The sequence below is a fragment of the Lathyrus oleraceus genome, chromosome 6, assembly GCF_024323335.1.
Source record: "Lathyrus oleraceus cultivar Zhongwan6 chromosome 6, CAAS_Psat_ZW6_1.0, whole genome shotgun sequence".
Taxonomy (NCBI): domain Eukaryota; kingdom Viridiplantae; phylum Streptophyta; class Magnoliopsida; order Fabales; family Fabaceae; genus Lathyrus; species Lathyrus oleraceus.
In genome coordinates, this window is record NC_066584.1 from 258,835,306 (window position 1) to 258,862,505 (window position 27,200).

Genomic DNA, 27,200 nt, shown 5'->3' on the forward strand with positions numbered 1-27,200 from the left:
GCACAACGATTGTAGTTTCACACTTTTAACCTTCTCACATCCTTCGTAATACTTGACAAGAACATCCCATGCTTCTTTTGTAGATTCAATATGAGCGATTATGTCAAAATTTACACCATCAACCTCAACTTGGATGCAATAAGACACATTACAATATTCCTTCTAGGCATTTTTAGGAGAAGTGTGTCGAGCTTTAGCTGCATTCACTGCAAGCTCAACCATACCATTAGTGATTACCTTAAGGGTTTCTTGAAAGCCAAACAAAAACTTCATTTGTTTGCTCCAACGAACCTAGTTCTTGCCACCAATAATAGGAAAGAATGTGGAATGCCATTGCTTCCATTCATCATTGATAAACTAGTCAAAAATCATTGCCCTAGAGATGCAAAATCTTATTCGGAACTAGGAACTATGGATACCAAGTTGTTAGTGCAACTACACTTAGTGAAGAGAAAGAGAGAATATACAAGATGCGCGAGAAGATGTCTAAGATATGTGTGAGAAGTGTTTGTATTATTATTGGAGTAGTTAGTTCAAAATGAAACTCAACACCCCACTTATATATAAATGTTACGTGACTTGTAATCTAAGTAACCGACCCAGATACCACTAACTAATCACCTTCTAACTACCTTAAATAAATTAACTAACAACAAAATGTAGGAGAATTGAAAACTATTTTGTCATGAATATCCAAAGAATGACCGAAGATGATTGTGATAATAACCTAATTCCTATTTTGAATGTAGCAAACAAGATCCTCCTTTAAACATTCTTCGAAAAGTGATTCTTGATGCAATGGCTCAATAAATTTCTCGTCTTCTTTAAAACTTTATTCATCACATTAACAAGTAATTTCATTGTAACTTTCATATGCGAAAGTCTAATCACTATATAATCAAAGAGATGAAGATTTGTTTAAAAATAAGTTAGAAAGCTTAATAATATATATATATATATATATATATATATATATATATATATATATATATATATATATATATATAAAATTTATATTAAATTATATTAAAAATGATATTAATAGTATAATGAAATATTCTAATAGTAAGGTATCAACAAATTAGCCATCTAATAAAAAATTATAAGTAACGAAGAATAAATCAAATGAAAAAAAAGACAAACAATTTAAAAAAGAAAAATATTAAAAAAACTATATTTTTTTTGAGATTAATGATTTAAATATAAACCCGTCTTTGATCGAATATTATGATGAAAGTTAATTTATCTAAGCTACTTATAAGATAAAACTTAATTGTTGTATTTAGGAATGAACATGCTTCATTATTTTTAAAAAGGGAGTACAATTATCTTTAATATATTTTGCTTAAGAATATATTTAGAAAGAAATGTAATTAATTGAATATTTTATTTTTATGGTAGTATTCGTATGCTTAAAAACACAAAAATTATAAAAAACATAGAATACAAGTTTTTCTTTTCCGTTGAAGTAATCATTTTTTCCTTTCCACTTTTTACCCCAAATCATCTACGACTATTTTTGGCAGGGCAGTATATATTTCAAAATTTACGTCGGCGCGTACAAGGGCGTGGAAACCTTGTTAGCTAAAGAATTAAGTTGTGCATTCTTCTGTTAAGCCTGTTCAATTATTAATCGTTGTTCTGTATTTTGAATTTCGTGTGGCATCGGCAAGTAGTTATCACGCGCGTGCAAAGGCGGGATTCTTCGCGGTCTTAAAGATATCAAAACTCTCCCAAACCAACACGCGTACCACACTCAGTGCCATTTCGCGAACCCTCGTTTCCACCAGCAATCATCACCATGGACGAACGCTCTCTGCAACTAGTCTCACAACTCGGAACTCACCTCGCTCTACGAAGTCGTCCGAACAAGGACTTCATCGTCAAATCTCTTCGAGTAAGCCTCTCGCATCGTTGCATTTCGCATTTCTTTTTCTTGTTTTCATCCCTGATAAAAACCTAATTCAATAGTATATAGGTTGAATTAGTGCGATTGATAGTGCTGTAACTCTATTAGGGAGTTACGTAGTTGAATTTGTTTGATTATATAGTAATCAGTTGAATAATAAGTTACTTCTTGATGCGTATATAGCTTAATTTGTGTCTCCATTTCAGTTTCTTTGTTCAATTATATCATGTTTTCTGAATACAAATTGTAGTCATGATGCTGCTGCTCCAAGAATTGTTATTAGTATTATTACTACTATTGTTCATTTTTTATTTTATTCTCTTTTGTAGAAAGCTGCAGATGCTTTGTCTAAGTTAGAACAGTCTCCTCAGCTGGAAATAATCAAGGGGGTACAAGCTTCGAAGAAACGAGATGATGCTTTGAAGCCCCTGATTGATGCTGTGGTTTATGGTGGTTTGCTTTGTCATGAGGATAAGGATGTCAAGCTTCTGGTTGCAATTTGCGTCACTGAATTACTTAGAGTGATGGCTCCTGACCCCCCTTTTGAAGACAGGCATTTAAGGGTACTTGTTAATTTTTATGCATTAAGTAACATTAATTGAAACTCGATTCAGTGACTGCAAGGTTTCTTTTCTCCCATATGTTTAGCCTTTTTGTTGGATAAATATATTTGTTATTTGATTTCAGGATGTATTTAAACTCATCATTGGTTTGTTTGCGGATCTAGCTGACACTTCAAATCCATTATTTTCAAAAAGGGTTAAAGTATTGGATACCGTAGCTCAATTAAGGTGCTGCGTGTTAATGCTGGAGATTGACTGCATAGACCTTGTTATCGAGATGTTCAATGTTTTCTTCTCAGCTGTGAGGTTGGGATTTTAATGCAGTCCAGTAACTACAAAAAATCAGTCCAGTAATGATTGTTAATTTTAGTGCAAGATTTAATGGCATCTAATCTACTTTACCCTTTTATGCAGAGATGATCATCATTACAGTTTGATTAATTCCATGTCTTCTATAATGATAAACATGTTGAATGAGTGCGAGGAAGCTTCTCAGAAACTATTAGAAGTGATTTTACGAAATCTTATTAAGCGAAAAAAAGTAAGAGCCCGTTTTCACTTTCATTTTAAGCTTATTCTACATATTTAGGTTTCTAATACTTCTTTCATGATAAACAATCTTTATACGGATAAGTTAGTTGTAATATCAAATATTGTGTGTAATACATTCTGTTTGTTTGTCCACTTTTCTCTCAAGAATGCGTCAGTTATCCAAAAATCGATGTTCATTATCTTTCTAGTCAATTTTATCTTGTTTGCTTTTTTCTTCTTAAGGAAACACAATGCATTTGATATGCTCCTGAAGTGCTTGCCAGACTATATCTCTCATTCTCAAATTAATTAATATAACAATTTGAATTTCAAATTAATTAATAAGAGTACCATTTTAATTTGCAATAAAATTAATAAGAATACCATTGCTATTTATGATTATGAGGTGGTAGTCATATACTTCTTGCAACAGGATGCAACTTGTGCTTCTTATCAACTTGCTGCATCAGTAATCCGAAGTTGTGCTCAGGAGGATGAGCTGAACCCCCTAATTTGCAGGTTTTTATCTTCTTGTATATATGATAGAGACGCTGTGGGAAGTGGGCTCAAAGAATTTTACCATGAAATCATCTTACAAGTTTTTCAGTGCGCGCCTCATATGCTTCTTGCTGTCATCCCTAGCTTAATTGAAGAGTTATCGGTATATCCTCCTTTTTAGTCAAGTTTTAAAATTTTATATTCACTGGATTCAATTGGTCGAGATCAGTTTTTAACATGTTTATTCTGTTCCTTTTCTCCTAATATATTGATATTCTTATTCTTAACATTTTTATTATATTTACAATCCATTTTGTAGGCTGATCAGGTTGATGTTCGGTTAAAAGCTGTTAATTTGGTGGGGAAACTTTTTGCACTTCCTGAACACCATGTTGCACAGAAGTTTCATGATCTTTTTTTGGAGTTTCTGAAAAGATTTTCTGATAAGTCTGTGGATGTAAGAATTAGTGCTCTACAATGTGCCAAAGCGTTCTATGCGGCAGATCCTTTTGGGAGAGAATCACTTGAAATTATCAGTAAGCTGCTTAACAGATAGTCTTGTTTTTATTTACTGTCTGTTTCTGTTGTATAGTTTTGTTCTGTTTTCATTTTTCAATTCCCTCATAATTTCATCCTAGTAATTTCTGATAACCTTTCAACTGAGCAGTTCTGTTTTTAATTTTCAATGCCCACATAATTTCATCCTAGTAATTTCTGATAGCCTTTCAACCGAGCAGCATCTGTAGAAGGTCGATTATTAGACTTTGATGATCGAGTTAGGATGCAGGCAGTTACTGTAGCCTGTGATATTTGCAGTTCAAACCTGAAGCGCGCTCCCTTGAAACTAATGGCTGAAGCCACTGAAAGACTTCGGGATAAAAAGGCATGTGCTGATGAGTTTTTATTTTTGCCTGATCAAGAACAAAATACATAATTCCTGACAGTCAAAATACTTTTTCAGATATCTGTTAAAAAGAGAGCCTTGCAGAAGTTGATGGAAATATATCAAACATACTGTAAGAAATGTTGTGAAGACAGCATGGAAACTATTGATCACTTTGAAGAGATTCCATGTAAAATTTTGATGCTTTGCTATGATAAGGATTGCAAGGAGTTCAGGTCAGCTTATACACTCTAGGTTGCTAGTTGAGTATAAATTTGAGTTCTCCTATCTAAAGTAAATGTTTTTTAATTGAATTTCAGACCACAGAACATGGAATTGGTTCTTTCTGATAATCTATTTCCCGAGCATCTTTCTGTTGTGGAAAGGACAAAGCACTGGATACACATATTTTCTCTTTTCAGTTCTCTTCATGAGAAGGCACTGGATACTATTTTGATTCAAAAGAGAAGGTACGAATACCAGTGTACTATCTTGGAACGTAAAATTTTGGAAATATTTACAAATTATTCTTTTATCTTTCAGGCTGCAGAATGAAATGAAAAACTATTTGGCTTTACAGAAGAAATTAAAGGTAAAATGCAAGGATTGAGTGATTTGATCATAACAAAGGGCAGTTCCTCTGGCTCTTTTCTATATAGAGTAGATGAAATAATAATTAGTTTTTTATTTATTGGTCATTGGTGATAAAATGTAATACAGTATATATTGGATTCAAACTAAAATTATTTATGGAAAAACAGGGTAGTTTTAACCTCAAACTATGGAGTTTGGATACTCAAAAATGGGTGAAGTATTCGTGTCAGATGTGTATCGAATGTCGATACTCCTAGGATGCCATTGGATACATATCTCAAAACTATCCAATTTTTGCAACTATTTTTCAAAAATTGGTTATTCGATAGGTTTGGGATATGTCTTTGTCTATGAAACATGTAATCCGACACGGACACCGGGACACGACACGACACTCACACTCCGACACCGATAATTTCAAAACATAGGACACCGACACCGCTATATTATATATTTGATGGTATTTAAATTTCATTTACCCTTCTATTACTAAAAGAGTTAAAAATTTCCTAATCAAAATTATTCTCTTTAATTTTTGATTGATAAAATTTCTTCAATACATGTTTAACCCTTTTAAATGTGTATGAGATTTGTCTTAAAAAATTTATAAGTTGTGTTGAAGCAAAGAAAAAAACAAATTCTTTTTTAAACACTTTCTAAATTGTCCAACACGTGTTGTATGAGTGTCATACGCGTGTCGGGCACCGATTTAAAGAGTGTCGAAGCAAAGAAAATAAATCATTCATAGGTCTTTGTTGAAAGAAAATATACTTTCTCTCCCTTGTTATCAAAGAGAAACTCCACACCTTTTGTTATGATCACAAGTATCTTTTACGAAATTGTGATCATAGGTATCATATATACATTAATGAGTAATGATCAATGTCTATTTCATTATAGCTATACATTAATGAGAAATGATTAACTATAAAGGTTTTTTAAAAGGTTTGTTTTTTCAAAAACTTTTCTGTATTCATGTATTGTGTCATATTGTACCCGACTATCCATGTCCATACTATATTGCATGATTCATCAAATTTGCTTTAAGATGACATGGATCTAGTATTTTGGTTCTCTTGGTAGCAAAAGAATAATGAGGGTGGAGAGTAATGGTTTGGTCTGCCTACAGGTTGCTATTCTTATGGTGTAAAATCTTCCTTCATTGAATATTGCACATTTTTATTATTACTATTTTTTTAACTTGGTATTTCGTTCTCAGATTGGTAGTTAATACCTAGGAACTTATTTCTTGTCAGCATCTTGCATATGGACACTTTTATACTCACTGACTGATTTGATAGCTCGGTAGTAATGGAGCCTTATTGCTTTTTCAGGAAATTTGTGCTGAAGAAACAGAGAAGCAAATTGAATGTGTGTTTACAAAAATGGCTGCATCTTTCTCTGATTCTCAGAAAGCAGAAGAGTGCCTTCACAAGTTAAACCAAATCAAAGATAATAACTTGTTTAAATCTCTTGAAAAGTTATTGGAGGAACCAACTTTCACAATCGGGCAAACCATCAAAGTATGTTGTTTGTAATTCCAATTTTGCTGAATGTCTCTTTTGATTTTATGCTTAAAATGTAAACGTATAATGTATAAGCCATTTGTAAAGTATTGTTTAAAAATGTAAGTTTGAAATTTGTACTTTTGATAGGGATAGATAGATAGACAACACATGCATTGGTGGTAGCAAACACTTTTGTTGGTTAGGGTTGGCATTTTGTATGATGAGAGTTGGTCTTATTGGTTGCAATCCAGGCCCTTGTTATATGACTATGATTTGTGACTGCATATATAAGTTGAATCCCAATTTGAGGACGTGTAGTGACGTAATCACTTTTCTTGTATGACGTGTCTTGAACTGTAATATTATACAGGTTCCATGATTCCACACATTATTTTCATGCTTATTTATCCCTTTGTGGTTATTTGTATTTGTTTTAGCCATGCTTTCCCCTTTTAAGTTTCTTTTGTTCTTGTTTTTATTTTGGCAGGATGACCTTCTTGTAATGATTGGGGTCAAAAATCCAAATTATGAGTTTTTACGTTCACTCTTCTCCAAATGCTCATCTAACATTTTCAGCTCAGAGCACGTCCAGTGTATTTTAGATTATTATCTTTCCAATAATGAAGGTGAATTTAAAGACTTGAAGGGTTCTTCTGGAAATCTTCTGCTGGTAATAAAAGTTGCTGCTGCTTAGTGCATATTAACATACATTCTCATACATTGTTAATCAGTGTTTATTTTGTTTTACGGGAGGGGGAATAAATCATTTGACTCTGCCACATGAAAATGAAATTAGCTCTATACAATGCAAATTAGGTGTGTGTGTTGCTAGATCAGGGCCGAGGAATCTTGTCATGATTTTTATCTAAGCGACGATAATACCCAATTAAATCCAAAAATCCCCTAATTGCTTTAATATCTTTGGGAATAAGCCGTTGTAAAATACGAAAATACCCGATTAAACCCTGCCTTTAGATATAATATGCCCCAAGTAATCATTCCTCCTTTTACCAGAACTGCATTTCTTTAATTAGTATTGTAATGGTACTTGAAAAAAGTCTTGATACATATGAGAGTGTCATCCAAAAATACAAAAACAAACTTACGAAGGTATGATTGAAGGGTTGAACTCATAGCATATTGTAAAATGGCCGGCACATTTGTCAATGGCATGGCATCACCAAAAATTCAAAATGACCTTGATGAGTTCTAAAGGCTGCCTAAGGAACATCAGCAGTATGCATCATTATTTGCCCCTTGCAATTCATCCAATTATTCAATAACAGGAAGTGGATATTTGTCTGGAATGGTCAAACCTTATTGAGGGCCCTATAGTCTGCACAGAACGGCCAAGTCCCATCTTTTTTTCTTGACCAAAATCACTGGACTAGAAAAACCTCAACTTTTTTGTATATGCCTGTAACAATAAGGTCTCACATTCACTGTATTTGTACCCGCTTGATCGGAATTCGGTGATCCATCCCTCTATTAAGTGGCAGCTCGCAGCTCCGTGGGTGGGAAAAAACAGTAGAACATTTGGTCAACAATCTTGGATTTCTTACTGTTTAGCTTCTCGTTCTAACTCCCATATGGTATTTTTGGACACTAGGAGCCAACAAAAATATGGCTAGCCTCACTATCAATTAGATCTCTAAACTTCCATTCAACATTTCCATCAATTTCATTTATTTTTGGATTGGTTAATCCTTTCTATAGAGAACATGGAAAACTTCAAAGCTCTATATTTTTGTATTCCATAACCTCCCCATCTCTTGCTCTGCCTTTCTTCTCAATACCTACCTACAATCGAGTGTTTTCTCGTTTCTCCCCTTCATCTTCTCCAAGTATCATAACCTGGAGATTCTTGGCGAGACAGCAATAGCTAGGGATAAAGGGCACAACACAAGGGAAAGATTTTCCTTCTTTTTGCCTTCAAAGATACTTCTAGCCTGACCTGACCTAGTCCCACCCATAATGCTAGCTGACTAGGCAGTTAGAGATGCCATCTGTCAAGGACACACGTGACCAATAACTAACTAGAAATGGGGTTTAAGTTCAGCCTATACGTCATATCTAACATTCATGACCAGATTCACAGCCTCTATTGCGATACTCATTGGTTTGTGAATTTCAGTTTGTTGCTTCCAAAATTTATGCAAACTGCCTTACAATTTCAGTCCCATCTTCCTCCAAGACATGCATTTTCAAATCCACATATTAGAGTCTGAATTTCTGCTTCCATCCTGTGTTGTAAAACCATGAAACCACCCCAAGATCTTGTGCTCTAATACCAGTGTTTGAAACTGGTACCAAAATACGATTTAATTGTAGAAGCTGACTTCTATTGATGGCAAAAAACGTTTACAACAGAAAAAAAGCACACTATAGAGAATGCAAAACTCACATAAACTAAGGAAAGAGATTGTAATAGTATTCTATTACAAGACAATTCCCATCCAAAAAATTCAAGATTCTTGGTCTCTCATTCCATAATAACTTTCTATTCTCATTTCTACATTTATTCCTAAAATTAAAGAACATAGCTGACATAATAATTGCATGTAACTGCCTGCTATAATAAGAAGTCTAACACAATGTTTTGCAACTCTTCTCAAAGGAATATGGATACCTCATCAAAGAATTCAATTAGCACAAAAGCTTAAGACATTTTGTTTTGGGAATGATATTTTACCAAGAGAAGAAAAGGCAATATAGATACTAAAATCTAGTCATTACATAAGTATAGAGGTTATGTTTACCTAATTTCTTAATCAATATATTGTACTTGTATTCATTAATTACATGTGTATTCTAACACTACTCATTATCTAGCTGCTGCATATAGGATGTAATCCAGACTTGTTACATATTCAATAATTATGCAGATCACATAAATGTATTCATGTGGCTCAATTAGACATTAGAGCTAAAATTTAGACTTAAGGGTAATGATTACATTGATTACAGTTACTCTGTTACCTTGATTGCATGATTCTGCCTAATCAATCCAATGTATTTTGTATACACTATTATTTACATATATTCCAATAGTTATCATGTTTGTATGTGTATTCGATAGCATTTTCTTCATATGTGAAATAATCAATTAAAAAGTAGAGTTTCAAATGTGAAATGATCCAATGGCTACTTAATTTATTTTTAAATATAGATTCTTTGATTAATTCTTATTCCATTTACTCGAACTAGGCTATTGTTAGAATTTTCCCCTCACTGCTGAAAGGCGCGGAGAAGCAGTTTCAGATGTTGTTGGAACATACAAGTCCAGTAAATGACAAGCTGTTTGAGATTATAGCAATGGCAGGTCCTAACATTTCTTTAAATCTGAGGTAGCTTATGGTGCTTACCATGTGTTTTCTATTATGTTTAAATACTTTAAACTCTGTTTCTAACAGAATCATGCATCATAAAGTCTGCCTGAAAAAAGTCACTCTCTGATCCTTACGATTTAAAAAAATATTTGTACAAAACATTAATAGGTAAAATATTGTCAAAAGGTTATTTTCAGATAATTATTGATAGAGGGGCATGTGCTCTTAAATAGAATACAATGTAATTAGAAAAAGAAATTCCTAATGAATACTCATAATTGCGCCTACTATTAAATCTATAATTAAGGACTCTTTAATTGCACCCTCTAATTAATACTACTTGCATCACTCCTAATTCAACGCATTCTACTTTGCATTTATGATAATTGTGAATACACCAATACTTGATAAGAATCTTTTAGTTAAAACATTTCTCTCTTTACGGGACAGAGGGAGTATCTCTGTATTGGAAAAAGCCCAAATCCCACATAAGAATAGAGATAAGGTTTGAAATGAGTTTATAAAAAGTGATACCCTTCACATTACAAGCTGGTTTTGTAAAAATGAGTTATGCCCAATATAAAAGTCTAATATGGTATCCGACTATTGATCGGACCACACCATTTTTTCCCACACACCAAGCCCAATAGTTAAAGGTGTGAAGGGGTTGTATTGGGAAAAACTCTACTACATTGAATAAAGGTAAAACCTGAAATGAGTTTATAAGAAGTGACACCCCACACCTTATAAGCCGGTTTTATGATGATGAGTTAGACCCAATACAAAACCTACTACTCTTAGTTGTATAGAAACAAAAATATGAAATTAGCTACATATTAGGAAGAGATTGCTGAATCACTCACATTAAATACAGTAAGATGTGCTCTACCTGAGACACAGATGTTACAAACATAACATATCCCATTGAAAATAGGACTTTTTTTTTAAGGTAATGCTGATTTTAGGGCTTTACAAGTTATATTTTAGCTTTTCAATGGAGAAAGTTTGGCTTTGAATTAACCCTTTTGTTATAGTTAAGTAATATTTTCTTACCATTTTAGTTTACTCTTTATGTTTTCTTTTCAGTGGTATTTATCCATTTCTAGAGAGAATGTGCTTATGTGGAACACGCAGACAAGCCAAATTTGCGGTCTCTACTATCGTTTCCTCGAGTTTTGAATATTCAGTTGTCTCAAAATTATTTGAGGTACACATTTTTGGGTGGATACCATTTAAAGCATTATAACATGTCTTTTAGTGGAAGAAAACATCTATTATGTTGCATGCCCGATCAAAATAACATTTTTACTCTCCTTTTTATTTACTCAATAATATTCAATTGAGAGTTGTGAACGGGAAGTGTGAGATAACCTGAATTGTAGAGAAAAGTCTATGCTCACTAATCTTTCACTAATTTGTTTTTGAAATCTTGAAATAATGAACCCAATAAAGATGAAGGAATTGAAAGTTGTTGAAGTTTTATGGTTTCAATTAAAGAGTGTGAATAATAAAGATTGTTAAGAGTCCCACATCGGACAATATATGGCCTGAACATGTGTTTATAAATGGGGACAATCCTCACTCTACCAACCGGTTTTATAGGGTTGAGTTAGACCCAACCACATTTCTTAACATGGTATCAGAGCCTTGTTTAAGATCCGGTGGGCCACCTACTATGGTTTCCGTTATCGGGTCACCCACCATTTATTTCCACGCTTCAGATGTCCAGTCCCGAGCGTGAGGGAGTGTATTAAGAGTCCCACATTGGATAATATATGGCCTGAACATGTGTCTATAAATGGAGGTAGTCCCCACTCTACCAACCGGTTTTGTAGGGTTGAGTTAGGCCCAACCACATTTCTTAACGGACTTTGAAGTTTTATAGTTTCAATTAAAGAGTGTGAAGAATAAAGACTTTGAATTATGGTTATGGCTTGATATTATTGATGGTTAAGAGTTGTTAAATAAAACCTTATACTAATTCATTCAAGACTCAAACCCTTGACAAGAATTGATACAAATAATGATAAGAACCAAGTATTGGACATTCCATCTTAATTGCAATCCTCCCCTAGCCGCCATAGTTGCAGTATTTGGACGGCCTTCATTGCAGCCTCTAGCATCGTTATTGTCTTGTGTGTGGGGGGTGGATTTAGTCCAATATTTCCTAGAGATATGGTCTAAGAAGTGCTTATAAAACTTGGGCAGTTCACACCTTACAAACTGGTTTTATTAGGTTGAGTTAGAGCCATATCCAATTTCTAATATTGAGAAATATGATAAATTCTTTGTAACAAGATATGACCCATATCCCCCAATTAGGGGCCATGTAAGAAAGGTGTATCTTTATCTTTAGATTGGTATCATGCATATAGTAATTAGGAGATTGTATCTTTCTATTATATTGAGTGTTGTTATATATTGTATTTAATTTATCTTGTATTTTATCTTTAATTTAACCGAGTCAAGAATATGCATCTTTTTAGCATATGCTTCCCGTTTTTCTTGACTAGTCCAGATACATGGTAATGATGAAAACTTGCAAAATTGCCTTATACATCTTGTACACAGACACAATTAATCACTTGATGTTAAGAACTTAGTAATAAATAGAGTAAACTTCTGTTTTGGTCCTTGATATATTTCTAAACATAGATTATCTTCAAGAGACTTCTAAACGTTGCTACAACGCTGGTCCTTCCATTTTTTCTGTTAATTTTTAAGTTTGTAGTTTGGTACTTGTATTTTCTTTTTATCATTCTTTGGCAATGGCATGCAGTGGTTAATAATCTCGGTTTTATTGTTGCAAGTTTATTTAATCATCTAGCACATTTATACAAGAAAAACAATTTCTTTCATTTATATTTTCATTGTTTAATAAGCCCTAGATGAATGGTAGCCTAGAAGTTTTGTTTTGACTTCGTCGTCTCGTGGTGCAAACCTAAGCTTATAGTTGAAGGAAAACATTGTTTTCCTTGCTCTGATGATTTGTAAGGTCTTGCTATGATAGTTATCTTGCACTCCTATTTGCATGTTGGATCAAACCATTGTTAGTGATATTTCATTTCATTTATTAGTGCATTTTGGAAACCCTGGGCCCCTTCATTGCACTCATCTTTGGTTGCCCTCTTTGCTTCGATCACGTTCATTGTGTTTAAGGAGTGTATCGAGATCCCACATCAATTAGAAATATTGTGGAGGTAGTTCTTATAAATCTTCCACCACCACCCTTTGGCTAGATTTCGGGGTCAATTAGTTATGTCTTGTTCAAATTCTGAGATGATATTATAGGTTATTCTAGATCTATCAGTAGGCCTATTCTATTTGTCCACACTCCAAGTGCAATTCTTGGTGTGAGGGGGTGTATTGGACCTTGCTGTCTTTATTGGGGCCAACTTTTTGTGTTCATTGCAGTCTTATATGTGAAGTAATATGCTGCGATCAAATTCTAAGATGATATTAGAGGGGTGTATTGGAAACTCTAGCTGTCTTTATTGCGGCCATCTTGAACTGTCATCATCGCAGCCTTAGATCTGATGGGTTTGAAGGGATGTGCGAGATTGCCCATCGATTAGATATATGGTTGAAGTAGTCCTTAATAGGCTTGGAAGGTTTTCACCTGATGTACTAGCTTTTGGAGTTGAATTTGGCCCAGTTCCAATTTAAAGTTTGTTTATGGCTAATTTTGGGCATTCTATTTATGTTAGATAAGTTGCTTGTTAATAATGACGGCTGAGCTGACTATCTTTCTGTTGTTTGTGTTTGCCCAGAGACTAATTAATTCTTTGAATAGCCAATGGAATGTCCCAACGATTATGCAAAATCTGGGATACACTGCACAATGCTCTGTTTCTGCTTTTGAAACTCAAGTGGAAGAGATCACATCATTTATATGCCAGAAGCTTATTCAAGTAATTGAATTTAACCATCAATAGTGGGCTATTTAAATTTATTTGTAAAATAATGTTGATGTTCGGTATAAGTTTTTCAGCTGCTTGTATTGTTCATGGAATAAGTTACGTGTTTGACCAGATGGAGTCTTTGGATGGCGATGGTTTGACATCCTTGTATGCTACCTCTCAGTGCAGCAAATCTTGTAAATTGAAGGTTAGTCTGATCAATCTTAGAGTATTTGGATTCTGTGTGCTTATAGCTAGTTTGACACAAATTTATTGATTAAATTGCCAGTGGAATGTCCCAACAATTTTGCAATCTCTGGGATGCATCGCACAATGCTCTGTTTCAGATCTTGGATCTCAAGCTGAAGAAATCACATCATACATATGCCAGAAGATTATTCAAGTACTTGAATTTAACCATCAATAGCCTCGCCTGTTAAATTTATTTAGCCAGAACAACGTTGACGCTGTGTAGATGTTTTTTCAGCTGTTTGTATTATTCACAGAATATGTTTCCTGTTTGATCAGATGGACTGTTTGGACGATGACGATCTGACCTCCTTGCATGATACATCTCAGTGCAGCAAATCTTGTCAATTAAAGGTTAGTATGAGGAATCTGATAAAGCATTTGAAATTTTTTCATCTGACTTTAGATCTGGACTTGAAAAAAGGAAAAAATTACTTTCCTGTTATATTTCTGTCATCTTGTGCTTTTGTTCATTCTGTATCTATACATTGTATTGATTTTTTTCAGGGTTGAAATTGCAACTAGTTTTCCTAGAGGCAATTTTTTTATATCTTGCTCGATTTTAAATGACAATCCCCACAAACACTTATGTTCTTAGAAGCAATGTTATAATTTATTTGCTCTTCACTACACCTTCGTTTATACGATTCATGTTCAATGCTAATGTCTTTTAGTATGTTTTGACTTAAAAAATGGAACTGAAACTGAATGCAGCAGAAAAAGGGGAAGCAGATACGTAAGTTAAAAAGAAAAATAAATACAGATTTATAAAATTGAAAATCATTATCATGAACAAATAGTGTGATATATGCATATTTGACAATAATCTTGGTACTAATGTGTGAACCATAAGTTGCCTGACTTTGATTGAGATGTTGGATGCACTCTCGAGCTTCACAGAATATGCTGTCCAACTCCAGGATTATAGAAGTTAGTTCGCCTATTTGCATCTCAAAATTTTTCTCCCATCTTTTAAAAGAGGATTTTTCAAATATATATACAAAACTATCAAATTTGAAATCCATAAACTTTAGATATCCAATCCTGGAAGTTTGGCAACATATTAAAGAATAAAAATTATAAAAGAAATAGAAGTAGAATAACGAGGATTAACAGTAAAGTAATCTCTCAAAATTCCGGACATTAGTCCTTATGTATGACCAACTGGATATAGTGGAAGGTAATCCTGTAATTTTGGAGCAATGTGCGTGGTGTAGGAATACAAGATTCAAAGTGAGGAATGTGTAGTACCAGAAGTGGAAGACCTGATTCAGTTATGTTACAAAGAATGGTATATTCTTAAAGAATGTGTTGGTGTATCTGATACACTAACACATACTGCATCTGAATGTGTAGTCAGCAAACTGTTGCTATTTTGTTTAGTTAGACAGTTTTCTGTTCATTCTGTTTTGTTGTTGTAGGTGGGTTACACTCGCTTACTATAAGGGATGGATACTATTAAATACTTATGCTAATTATTAGATTTTTCTATAAAAAAAATTAGCTTATGAAAAAAAGGAAGATGGAGAATATTTTACGTGATATGCATTGTATTTCTTCCATAATGGCTTTGTAAATTCTCTGGCATCCTTATTTTGCAGATTTATGCGCTGAAAACACTAGTGAAGAGCTTTTTGCCTTACCAAGGGAACCACACGAAGCAGAACATTAATGGACTCATGGATATTTTATCAAGAATGCTACGGGAAACTGATGATTTCGTTGATAGGTATATGTGCTTGTGGTATGACTTTTTATTGTTACTTTGTTGTTTTCTTGGTCATATTTTTGAGCACTAGCTGTGGGTGCAATGCTTCTGCCTTCCCCACCATTTGAATAAAAAGTGAAATTTATTTAAAATTTTATTCACTTACTATATTTTCTTATATCAGGCCCACTAGTAATGCCCAATAGTTAGAGCTTGTCTATATGTTCAAACTAGCTCTTGTACTCTATTCACAATTAATAATATTAAGGGGGTCCTACTTCTGAGGGGGTCCAGAGGCTTCTGTTGTAGTTTGAGTTTTTTGATGCTGTAACTTGTCACAAGCATTTTGAGCATGACACTGTTGAAGTCGTTCTCTATTTATCTGACGATAAGTCTGTTGCTATTTCAGCCTTGAGTTCTCTAAATGTCTAGATACTTGACTTAAGTAACACTAATCATATGACTTTATGTTCCTCATATTTATCACCCTACTCCACACTCTCTAAAAAGCACCATGTTATGGTTGCTAATGGATCTTGTGCTTCTATTGTTGAACGTGGCTGTTCAGCTTCACTGTTCCATGCACTTGAATAATGTCCTACATTCCCAGATTCTCTAATAATCTTGTTTCCAAATACAAACTTACATGCGTTGGGGTTGCTTAGGACTAGGGAGGTTTGTACTTCATTGCTGCTAATAGATGTGATGCAGGTGATGTATGTTCTGATCCGAAGGCACGATTCTCCTATCTTTATTTTGATTCAAATCCGCCCACCTCTTAAGTTTGTCATCAACACAAGTGTCTTGGGTATCCCCTTATTTCGTTGATTTAAGTCTATTGCCATCATTATTCTCACAACAGTCTGTTGAGTCTCTTTAATGCGATACTTGTGAGTTTGTCAAACATCGTCAAGTTAATTTTTCTCCTAGTTTTCATAAAAGTGTTGAGCCATTGCTCTGATTCATATTGATCTTTAGGGACTTCCATCAGTTTCTAATATTTCTACTTTCTAGTGTAAAATAGTTTGTTTCTTATAGTTGTACTTGGGTAATTTGGCTTTATTTGATGAAACGGTAGTTAGAAGTACTTCAACTTTTTATTCAATTTATCATATGGTAAATTTTGAATTCAGGGAAGGCATTAAAAGAGTGCTTTGACAATGGAAAGGGAATATGAAGTGCTGACGATAATAGAGACCATGTGGTTCAAATCATGTTCCAATCGCTGATCTCTACTCCCGTCTTGCAGTTGAGGGAGCAGGCAAATCGACTATTTGAAATCAAATTAAAAGGGAAAGTCTATATAGAAAAAATACAAAATTTAGAGACAATGATCGAAGTGGCGAAGCTTGGCCAATACCAAAAGCCCAAGCCTTAGCACCATTAACTAGGTTAATGCAATGAGGTGTTTTAAGAGGTGACGAGTTAGAGAACAAGATAGCTTTAGCACCTAAATTTATAATCCGAGATTCCACATAGCGAGATAGGCAAATAGTAGGGTTACAAAAATGAGGCAATCTAGCTGAACCAATTAACCAAAAATTAAAATTGGCTCAAAGCGTTGTAAAAATGATCAAACTTAATCAAGGGAACCTAAAAAATAGGACCCACAATCTAAAGGAGTCCAACTCAAACCAATAGGGTTTAGCAAGCACTGACAAGTGACAATCCAATAGGGTTTAACAAGCACCGACAAGTGACAATGTAACAAATGAATGGACGGAGGTCTGTGCACGTCTATAATGAGCAATAATTTAAGCTGAAATGTACAGTAGACGACGAGCAGAACATGCAGACTTTAACTGTAGCAACCAATTTGTCATAGAACGCTCTTTAATCCTGAGACCCATGAACAAATAGTAAGTGCACTAGAACCAGTGATCTCTGATAAGGCGGAAGGAACCAGTTTGGTGGCAGTCTGATGACGAAAGGGTGGTGTGTGGATCCCACGTGCCAGTAAAGCAATTGGACAAAAACTACACATGAAGGAGATTTTGCAGGCAGTATTTGAGTGGTGGTTCGATAGGCGTTCTTTAGACCTAACAATAGCTCCCCTTTGACGATTAGCGACAAAACTGAAATTAGGGTTAGCATTTAGGCCGAAGTTGAAACCAGAGAAATTGAACCAGGTGCTCCCCATTTGTCTTTTTTAAACATGTTTCTATGCAACATTAGAGTTTTATTCAAATGTTCATTCTGTGAGAATCTTGATGTATGTTCAAAGAAACACTAAAGGATGAAAGTTGGGGCCAAGCTATGGATGAGAAATTGAAAGCACTTGAAGTGGATGAAACTTGGGAGATTGTTAAGAGTGCAAATAGCAAGAAACTCGCTGGTTACATGTGAATCTATAAGGTCAAGGACAAATCAGATGACACTCTTAGACTAGTGGCAAAAGAATACATTTAGACCTATAGCGTCGATTATGAGGAGATTTTTACTCCAGTGACAAAGAGGAACATTGTTTGTATTACACTCTTCTAGGTGGAAACTTCACCAGTTTGATGTTGAAAATTGTGTATTTATTGCATGGAGAATTAGATGAGGTGAAGAACCTTTAGAATCTCTAGCATTTTGTAGGAATTGAAGTGTCCTACTCTAAGTAAGGCATTTTCATTTCTCAAAGGAAGCATGTACAGGCAGTGTGAGCCACTTTGCATAATCCAAGGGTGAGAGTGTGAAGCAGACACTTGCTCATTGTAGATCATCCCTTTTCAATTTTATGAACTTAATACACCTTGGCATTTCTCAACTGCATCATTTTGAATGAGATCACATGCAAATGATTTGGTATATAATTACTTCTTCAATAACCTATAGTTGGTTGTTATTTTGCAAAGATCTTGGTAAGTCTTGGCAGGGACTAATATAAGTGATTTTTAAACCTTTTCTGGTGGATTTTCCCTCTCCATGTGGGTTGATGTTTCCCTGAACTATTAAACTTGCTTATGAACTTTGTTTTGTGTTTACTGTGTGCAGTGAAAACGACAAGGCTCATATCAGATTAGCTGCTGCAACAACAATTCTTCGTCTTGCTAAAAAGTGGGATTTACATATCACTCCAGAAGTTTTTCGCTTCACTATTTTGATTGCAAAGGTATATATATTACTGTCTCCATTTGAAATAATTTGGCTGATAGGGAAAGTAGATTTACTCAGCATTTTATCATAGTTTCCCATTTGTAGAGGTAGAATATTGAATAAGCCCAATAACAAATGTTAAACTTGAAAGCTAAGAAAACATTATCCGAATATTGTTTCTGAACTGTTTTTCATGTATAGCGGCATTTACATCTATAGACTTCATTCATTGTTTGGAATAGGGTTCTCCACTAGTCACTCAGAGTTAAAAGTATCCCACTTATATTCAGATAAGGTTTGCTCACTCGCCCAAATTCAGGAATTAAAAACCAAGCTCAATGTCTGTGATAAAGGCATAAAACTAGCTTGATCCCTCCTTGAGTTTGCGGGGGAGTATTAGTGTAAAATTTCCAAGTACAATTTACTATAATTGGAACTTGATAAGTTAGTTCAAATTGCTGCGGTTATTATAGTTGCATTGTCAGTTAGTGTCCAGAAGTTTGTTAGAATAATAAAAATGTAAAATGTTTAACTTCTTTTTGTAGTCGAACCTGTTACACTGAAACCATTCTTAATAAGGTTCAGATTCAATAAATGGCAAACATATGAAGCACAGACATGGGACAGGTAGATGGCACAGCGTGTGAATATGGTGCTTTAAAAATTTAAGACGAGGTATTACTAATGCAAAACATGAAAATAAGAATACAAGTTTCAAATGAGAACAAAGAATCAATTTGTTGAAGTTGGTATGAATCATTGTAGACTTACTAAAATGTTAATATTTACTTAATTATATTGTGGTATTCACATATATAGGAAAAATAGTTCAACAGATAAAATTAAAAAGATCATAAAATACCAAGCATCTAACACATGAATACATGTTTGTCAATGGTACAGCGTACGACAACTAATGTTTTGAAGTGTTGTGCTTCCTTAAAAATAGTTGTAAATACTAGTATTTATAATTATTAGTGATAGTTGTATTTGGCCCATTAGGTTTGGAATAGTCTATTTAAACAGGTTAGTGCATGTCCTTTATTCATAACTTTGAAATATATCAAGTATATTTTCTACAAAAATCTTTAGTTCTCTAGAATAATTGAAAAATATTCATCAGAAGGAATTAGGTGTTTTTAGTTCTACGTTAAGCCAGAGTTATTACTTATGGGTTTTACGTAAACAATAAATTGTTTACTGATTCTCCTTTGTCTCACCATTATATTATTCATTTTTAGTTTTTGATGCACCTCTTTTTGTATTGCAGGATTCCTCTACTTTTGTTAGGACCAAATTTCTCAATAAAACCCAGAAGTTGTTGAAGGAGCATAAACTACCTATCAGATTTGCTTGTGCTTTTGCATTGGCAGTGACTGAGAACATTGACGATCTGAGGTTTCAAGTATGTTTATGTCTATTATGCATGTCATTCTTACTATTTTTTATTATTATTTGTAATCATATTAGTCTGTCTTACTTTTTCTCACGAACCAACTATCCCAAAAGTTTAAGTTGGTAAGAAAAGAAACATGAGTGACTTTTTACATTAGGTCTCGAGCACATCCCCTCATTTAAAAGTCCTTCGGGCCTAAATTTTATGTAAAGCATCAACCTTCAATACCTTATGCTAAAACTCAATTATTTGTCAGGAAAAATTAGAGTAACAAGGGTTAAACTCTAAATCATTTGGTTATAGACTTTGATACCCTGTCATGAACCAACTATCCTAAATATTTAGCTTTTATGGTGAAGGACATATGAAAGCTTTCATATTAGCATCACATATGTTTTTAGTCCTTTAAAGAATATATTGAGTTTAGTACCTATTAGTTTTTCATCTATTTTTAGTCCCTAGTCTCCACAAAACAATGACAGCAACAACCAAACCTTATTCTACTATGTGGGATCGACTATACCATAATGTTCTATCAAAAACCATATTTTTATTCAACTTATTAATTTTGAAATCCTTCTTAATAGTTTATTATATAGTTTTTCCAGGCCTTCCTCGACCTCTAGCGGTTTGATTCCAAAATTCACACATATTCTCTCTAAGGCCTTCCTCGACCTCTAGCGGTTTGATTCCAAAATTCACACATATTCTCTCTACATGGAAAAACCACCTAAGTCTAGTTTCCATAATCTTTTTTACAATTTTTTACTATAGGCAGTACTCCAATTCTCTCTAACATTGTCATTTCTAATCTCATCTCATCTAATCTTACCACACATCCAACGCAACATTCTCATCTCTACTCAATTTAATTTATTTCTTTTGTTGGTTCTTTACAGCCCAAAATTTTCTCCCGCACTGTCCGATAAAATTTTTCCTTTAGTTTGAGCGGTATTTTTGTTTCACATAAAATACTTGAGGCCCTCCTCCATTTCAACCACCAAACTTGAATTTGATTGTTTATGTCTTCTATTTCTCCATCGTTTTGTACTATGAACTCGAGATCTTTAAACTGTGAAACTTGTAGTATGATATGATCTCCAACTTCCACTTCTAAGTAAGAAACACTTCTCTTTTTGCCGAACTTTTATTTCATATACTTCGTCTTACTTCTGCTTAGATGAAAGCCATCCGCTTCTAAAACTCGTCTCTAAGTCCCTAGCCTCCACACATTTAATAAAATCAGAGTACTTTTAGTCCATGTGGATGGACTAACCTTGTTTTTACAAAAGGTGTATTAAATCATTAAAACAAACAGAAAGTTTACCAATTAGCCAATAATGCCAAACATTATAATAATTGATTATGTGGCATACTAGCATAGTTACAATATAATTTTTTAATGTATGAATAGAAGAAAAGGAGTTTGTAGAATAATTTATACGTAAACATCTTAGTAATTATTATTTATACAAATACTGAACTCAATCCTAATAATTGAATTAGAAAATGGATCAAAATTTATACGAAAATACAGAAACCAATCCTATGGGATAATCTATAAGACTATAACATAACATATTTTACAATTTATATATGATGTGATCGGTTGTTTTAAAGATATTTTACCATTATGTAATTTTTAAAAATATAATATACTCTATAAATTCTGACACTACAATCAAATAATTAAATAAGTCCAAACTGAAAATAAAATATGGTAAACTTAGATAATGCAATCTACATCAGATTCTCTACTTTTACCCAAAAATAAGAATAAAAAGAAAATCTTGTAAGATCTAGTGGAGAAAAATAAAAAATAGGGTAAAATGCTAAATTGCAATAATTTGCGATGCAAGCTTAGTTGAAGGGGGTAATGTAATATTATTTTTACCTAGACGCATAACGTCCCACATATTTTGTCATATGGCTTTTTTGGTTCTTATTGTTATGCTTTATAGCCAGTTTTGGTATTTGGCAGAGGTATGTTTGTGCTAATTAATAGTTACTAATTCTGCTCATTTTAGAACTATAAACATATGGCAGAGTTTATCAAGGATTACAGTATAGCAGCTTGCAAACGGAAGCTTTCTTCTGTTCGAGGAGCAATTGTTGATTACCCTGCATACGTTATGGTGTACTTGATTCACGTGCTTGCTCTTAGTAACGACTTTCCTGAAGCCTGTCAAAACGAAGAAGTGTATGCTAACCTCTGTAGGTAATATGTTGTTATTGTTATTATCCAATCTCATTTTAGCTTTACTAATTATGACATGGATTTTAGTGCTAATGATGATGACACATCTGGATTGCTTTTGTAGTCCGCTCTTCTTTCTCCTGCAGGCATTGGTCGATATCAGTAATGTTGATGGTGACCTGGAGCTTATTAATGATGCCGTCTTGTCTCTATTTAGCATTTTTCAAGCATTAAAAAAAGCCGAAGATTCTGTTGATGCACAGACTACCATTGTAAAACATTTTCAACATGTTAATTAACGACTGATTTTTGTTGTTGTTGTTGTTGTTAAGTACAAGTTTAATTTAAGCTTCATGTAATGCAGAAGCTGCACAAGCTGGCTGAAATCGGCATATTTACTTTAAATGCATTAAGTCCTGTTGAAATTTCTGTATCTCAAGCTCCACGGCAAATTTTGCTTCCTTCATCATTGTATAGAGCCAGTCTCCCTAACGATGAAGTGAGTTTGCTGTATAAATTTCTCTAAATAACACAGATTTAATCTGAGCGCATTTTTATTTATTTAATTTATACAACTTAGTTTGTGTGTGTTATTCATGCAATTCTATTTTTTTGGTGAATCTATTAACGCAGGCTAATTCAAAATGTCAGAAATGCTTTTTTGATGAAAGTTTTCTAAGTAGAGTCTTTGACATGCTTAAAAGCTCTGGTGCATCTCAGACATATGCTCAAAAGGTATATTTGGTGTGTGAACAGTAGGCTGTAAATGTTTCATAGTTCATTTGGTGATGCAATTTATTTATATTTATTTTCTTTTTTTTGCTAGTAGCCTGCAAAAACACTTCCTAAACCTGCTCGCAAGGGTCAACAGGATGTCCCAAGGTCCAAAAATATTATTTGCAGTAGGTTGGACTTGGCTTCTAGCAAAGCAGACAGTTTTCCAAGGAGAGGCATAACAAATGCTAAAACTGTGAAGCCAAATACATCTTTAGAGAAAAGGAGAAAACATGTGCCTCCGTCTGATTCTGGATCATTTGGTTTGCATGAATGCTCTACAGTTGCGAAACAACAAAAATTATCATCAAAACAAGTTGAAAATACTTCTGAAAGAAACCGGCTTTCATCTAGTGATTCAGTGAGCTGCAAGGGTTCTCTGGTAGAATCACGTGTGCAGACCCGTGGATCGAAAAGAGCTGCCATTTGTTCATTGGAGAATGCTGTGACAAGTAGTAAACATACTGGTCAACAATTCAAATGCCCTAGAACTAACCTCAAAGATACATGTGGCTCTAAGGTTTGTGGGAAATTCATTGAATAATAAAAAAAATAAATACTATTTCATACTTGCATGTTTAATTTTGTGAATGATATGAAGAAACTTATAAGGTGGAAAAAATAGATACAATGTTAGTTTCCTCTCTGTTCTTGTCTATAGCCTTCAGGGTTTTTATTCTTCTTAGATATAAACCATTCTGTCTTTTATTCTTAGATATAAACCATTCTTAGTCTTTTATTCTTAGAGATGTAAACCATTCTTAGGCTTTTATTCTTAGAGACCATTCTCTATAAACTCATTCTAGGCCTTATATTTATTCTATGTAGGACTTGAGTTTTTCCCAATACCCCCTCCTCGTCCGATACCATATGTTGCGTGGAATAGCTAACATATTTTGCCTGAAATTTATATTTACAGTCACCAAGAGCCTAATCAATTTTTTTGAATGCTCTCATGATTATAATTGATGTTAGAATCACAAACGTATAACCAGTCCTTTGTTTTGAATTTCATTTTGACTTCAGTCATGTTTTATCCTTTTAGTTATGCAACCTTGCTTGAATATGTTTCTTGTGGAAACAATAGTTATGAATGTCTTTTGACTTTTTGTGTAGACACGAAATGCACTGGCAGATGTTTCAAATGAAAATCTTATCTCCCACCGGTGAGTTTTATTTAATGATAATTTTAAAAAAAAAAAAAATTCAAATTTCATTGAACAGTTTCCAAAGGAGATCATAACAGTTTATCCTGCTACTGATACTTTGTTTACCCTCCGTTTCAAAATGACTGTCATTCTTACTTTTTAATGTAAAAATGATTGTTACTTTTCCAATTATGTCCTTTAATGGTTACTCTTTACACTACTTCCAATGTATTAGTAGCACTAATTTAGTAAAAGTGTACATCTAATGACAATATCATTGCGTTTCTTAATTTGTGTGCAAAAATCTTAAATAACAGTTATTTTAAAATGAAAGTAGGAGTATTATTTATGGTCTAGTGCAAAACTAATGTAATTTAAGTGATTATTGGGGATAGAGGAGCTTAAAATTTAACAATTCTATGGATCTTCAACTTAATGCCAACTCTGGTACCCAATATCACATTTTTTGTGTATAGCATTTTTTTTATATCCTTTTTAGGCTTGAACAGTTTTGAATACTTGTATCAGCAATACCTCTTGTTTTCTCTTGTGATTGACTCAGTATATCTCTAGTTCTATTTATAAGAAAATGTTTGTTTTTAGATTTATTGAATAAGTAATTTATTTGGATAAAATATAAACAAGAAACATTAGTTATTAAATGAATTTAAAAAGCAATCTGAGAGGGAGAAACTTTTAAAATGCCTGAATATAAGTGTAACTGTTGCATATTGCAGTGATCCCAATGAGCATTCTTCTCTCGGTAGTATAAAGCAAACTTCTGCTACAACAGGATGCCAGACAGCCAAAAAGAGCACATCGTTATGCGGAAAGAGTAAGTGCTGCAACAACTGGAAATTATATCTTGTGCTGGAGTTTAATTGCATGTCGATAAACAATAGAAATTTAAAGAATGAAAATATTCAAAAATTGAATTAAAACTAAAAAGAAAGAGAATCTAATTATACGAATTTAAATTCTTGTTTATTAAATTATTAATTGTTAGAATTAGATAAATGGATAAAAAGAGTCTTATAGGTAACTGGTAATTTAAACCATATTTAAGAGTTTGATCCTACCTAGTAATTTAACTGGTAAAAACTTTTATAATTTAATTTAGCTTATGTTTCATGTCCTCCGAGTTTGATCCTAACTAGACTCGATCTTATTTAGACTTCATATCATTAGTAGCATTTTTTAGTGTCTAGGATTTGGTGAAGGACAAGGATAGTCTGTCCCATGAATAGCCCTGAAGCATTCAGAACTTTTCCTTGTTACAAATAAATGCAGATAATAATATAGCATAAAATATGTTGTAGGCACATTTATCCGTAGTTGGAATGATAATGTAGGCAGCAAAATGACATGTTGTATTCTTGGGTAGAAATAAGCTAAATGATCACTAATGCAAAAGATATGACGTATACTCTCTGGTCACTATTATAAACAAAAAAAAGTTTTTTAAATTTATTGAATAAATGATGTATCTAATCATTATTATATATCAGATATATCAATTATTCAATAAACATAAACTTTTTTTGTTGCTTATGACAGTGACTAGAGAAAATGTAGTTTTTTTTGCCACTTCTTTGTCCATTCTTCATGCAAAGGTAACATGGCTTGAGGTTATGCAGATCTTGGTGCAGCAAGTGTGAATGTTAGCGAAAAGTGCACAGAAGCAAAAGTTGTCGATACGAGCGTGCATCCTGTAAGTTCACCCAGTATATTGTTGACATTTTCTTTGCAAAAATTGTATCTAGCTCTGTTTGAAATTTATTTTGCTTATATTTCAGGTCAGAAGAACAAGACGGTAAGTATAAATCCCACCTTCAATTATGAACACTGAATATGAAAGAATGTAATTCTAATGTGATTATGCAATTCATAGAATTCATTACTCTTTCTTGTAGTAGTTGCCTTCTAGGCAAAGTTCTGTAAATTATATACTTTTGAATATTTTTATAAGTATTTTAAAAAAATGTTTATTAAATCCATTTTTTTTACAACTCATTAACTACATAATGAAAAAAAATATGTTTATTAAGATTTATAATATCAATGAAATAATATATATTTTTCTTTTATGTTATATATGTTATTCCGTTTTTTAAAAAAAATGTTCTATTTTTTTAATGTTTTTATACCATCTGTAAAAATATTTTTGAAAACTAACTCATAATTTTTCTATTTTCAAATTGTTAAAATGACAAATCATTTAGTGAGTTGAGAAAAATAATTAATTCAATGAAAAAAAGGCAAATAATTAAGCCCCCGAGGAGTACACAAATCAAAAATATGTTGTTTCTTACAACTGTTGTTTGATAAAAATATCTTAAAAAATATATCTTTCTTAATTTTTGATTAAGGTAGATGTGAACTTCAACAGAGTTTCATCTCTGGTAGAATTTTGGCTTTCAAATGACACCACATCTTTCGTTGCCTTGACGTCTAAGTTGAATGAATTGTTGTCTGATACCGAAAATAAAAAGGTGAAAAAGATAGAGTTTGGTGAAGATTGGATTGATATTGATGGGATAATGAAATACAATCTTATTGAGTTGAAGATAGATGAAGAAGTGAATGATTTGTGGAGATCATTTCGTCTTAGGATAATAAAGAGGCCAATTGATTTAGATGTTAAAATTTCAAGGTCTGTCAATGACATAATGGAGATGATGAAACGTCTAGAATCATTGGTAGTGCCTAGATTTTTTTTATTTATCATTGTTTTGTTAAGTTATGTTTAAGTTACGTAATCGTTTGTCAAATGTTAGTTTATGTTGATGTTGCATGAATGGTAGACAAAAATACTATTTAATAAAAAAGTTTCTGATGAAAATGTCAGAGTAAAATATAAATAATATATAATATACAAAAGATGTCTAAATAGGTCCCCAAACGGGTTATGTGTGGATCTCGAACTAATCCAA

General features: G+C 33.2%; 1 protein-coding gene across 3 annotated transcripts; it reads left to right on the forward strand.

The window, feature by feature from the left end:
- Nucleotides 1-1,556: 1,556 nt before the first annotated feature.
- On the forward strand, nucleotides 1,557-26,314 carry LOC127091415 (sister chromatid cohesion protein PDS5 homolog B). 3 transcript variants are annotated; one of them, XM_051030047.1, is made up of 30 exons: nucleotides 1,557-1,897; nucleotides 2,239-2,472; nucleotides 2,597-2,778; nucleotides 2,887-3,013; nucleotides 3,437-3,664; nucleotides 3,821-4,037; nucleotides 4,239-4,384; nucleotides 4,463-4,620; nucleotides 4,705-4,854; nucleotides 4,928-4,976; nucleotides 6,313-6,501; nucleotides 6,974-7,156; nucleotides 9,694-9,833; nucleotides 10,902-11,022; nucleotides 13,586-13,726; nucleotides 13,848-13,922; nucleotides 14,004-14,117; nucleotides 14,243-14,317; nucleotides 15,565-15,707; nucleotides 18,651-18,768; nucleotides 20,023-20,157; nucleotides 22,176-22,366; nucleotides 22,470-22,617; nucleotides 22,710-22,844; nucleotides 22,979-23,080; nucleotides 23,175-23,639; nucleotides 24,236-24,285; nucleotides 25,005-25,102; nucleotides 25,905-25,978; nucleotides 26,064-26,314. In XM_051030047.1, exons 1-30 carry the CDS (start codon nucleotides 1,802-1,804, stop codon nucleotides 26,082-26,084), a joined length of 4,305 nt encoding a protein of 1,434 aa, XP_050886004.1. In that variant the 5' UTR covers nucleotides 1,557-1,801; the 3' UTR covers nucleotides 26,085-26,314. The 3 variants fall into 3 exon arrangements, with proteins under 3 accessions (XP_050886004.1, XP_050886005.1, XP_050886006.1); XM_051030048.1 differs by having other exon boundaries at nucleotides 22,713-22,844; XM_051030049.1 differs by having other exon boundaries at nucleotides 1,558-1,897; nucleotides 15,565-15,692.
- The last annotated feature ends 886 nt before the right edge of the window (nucleotides 26,315-27,200 follow it).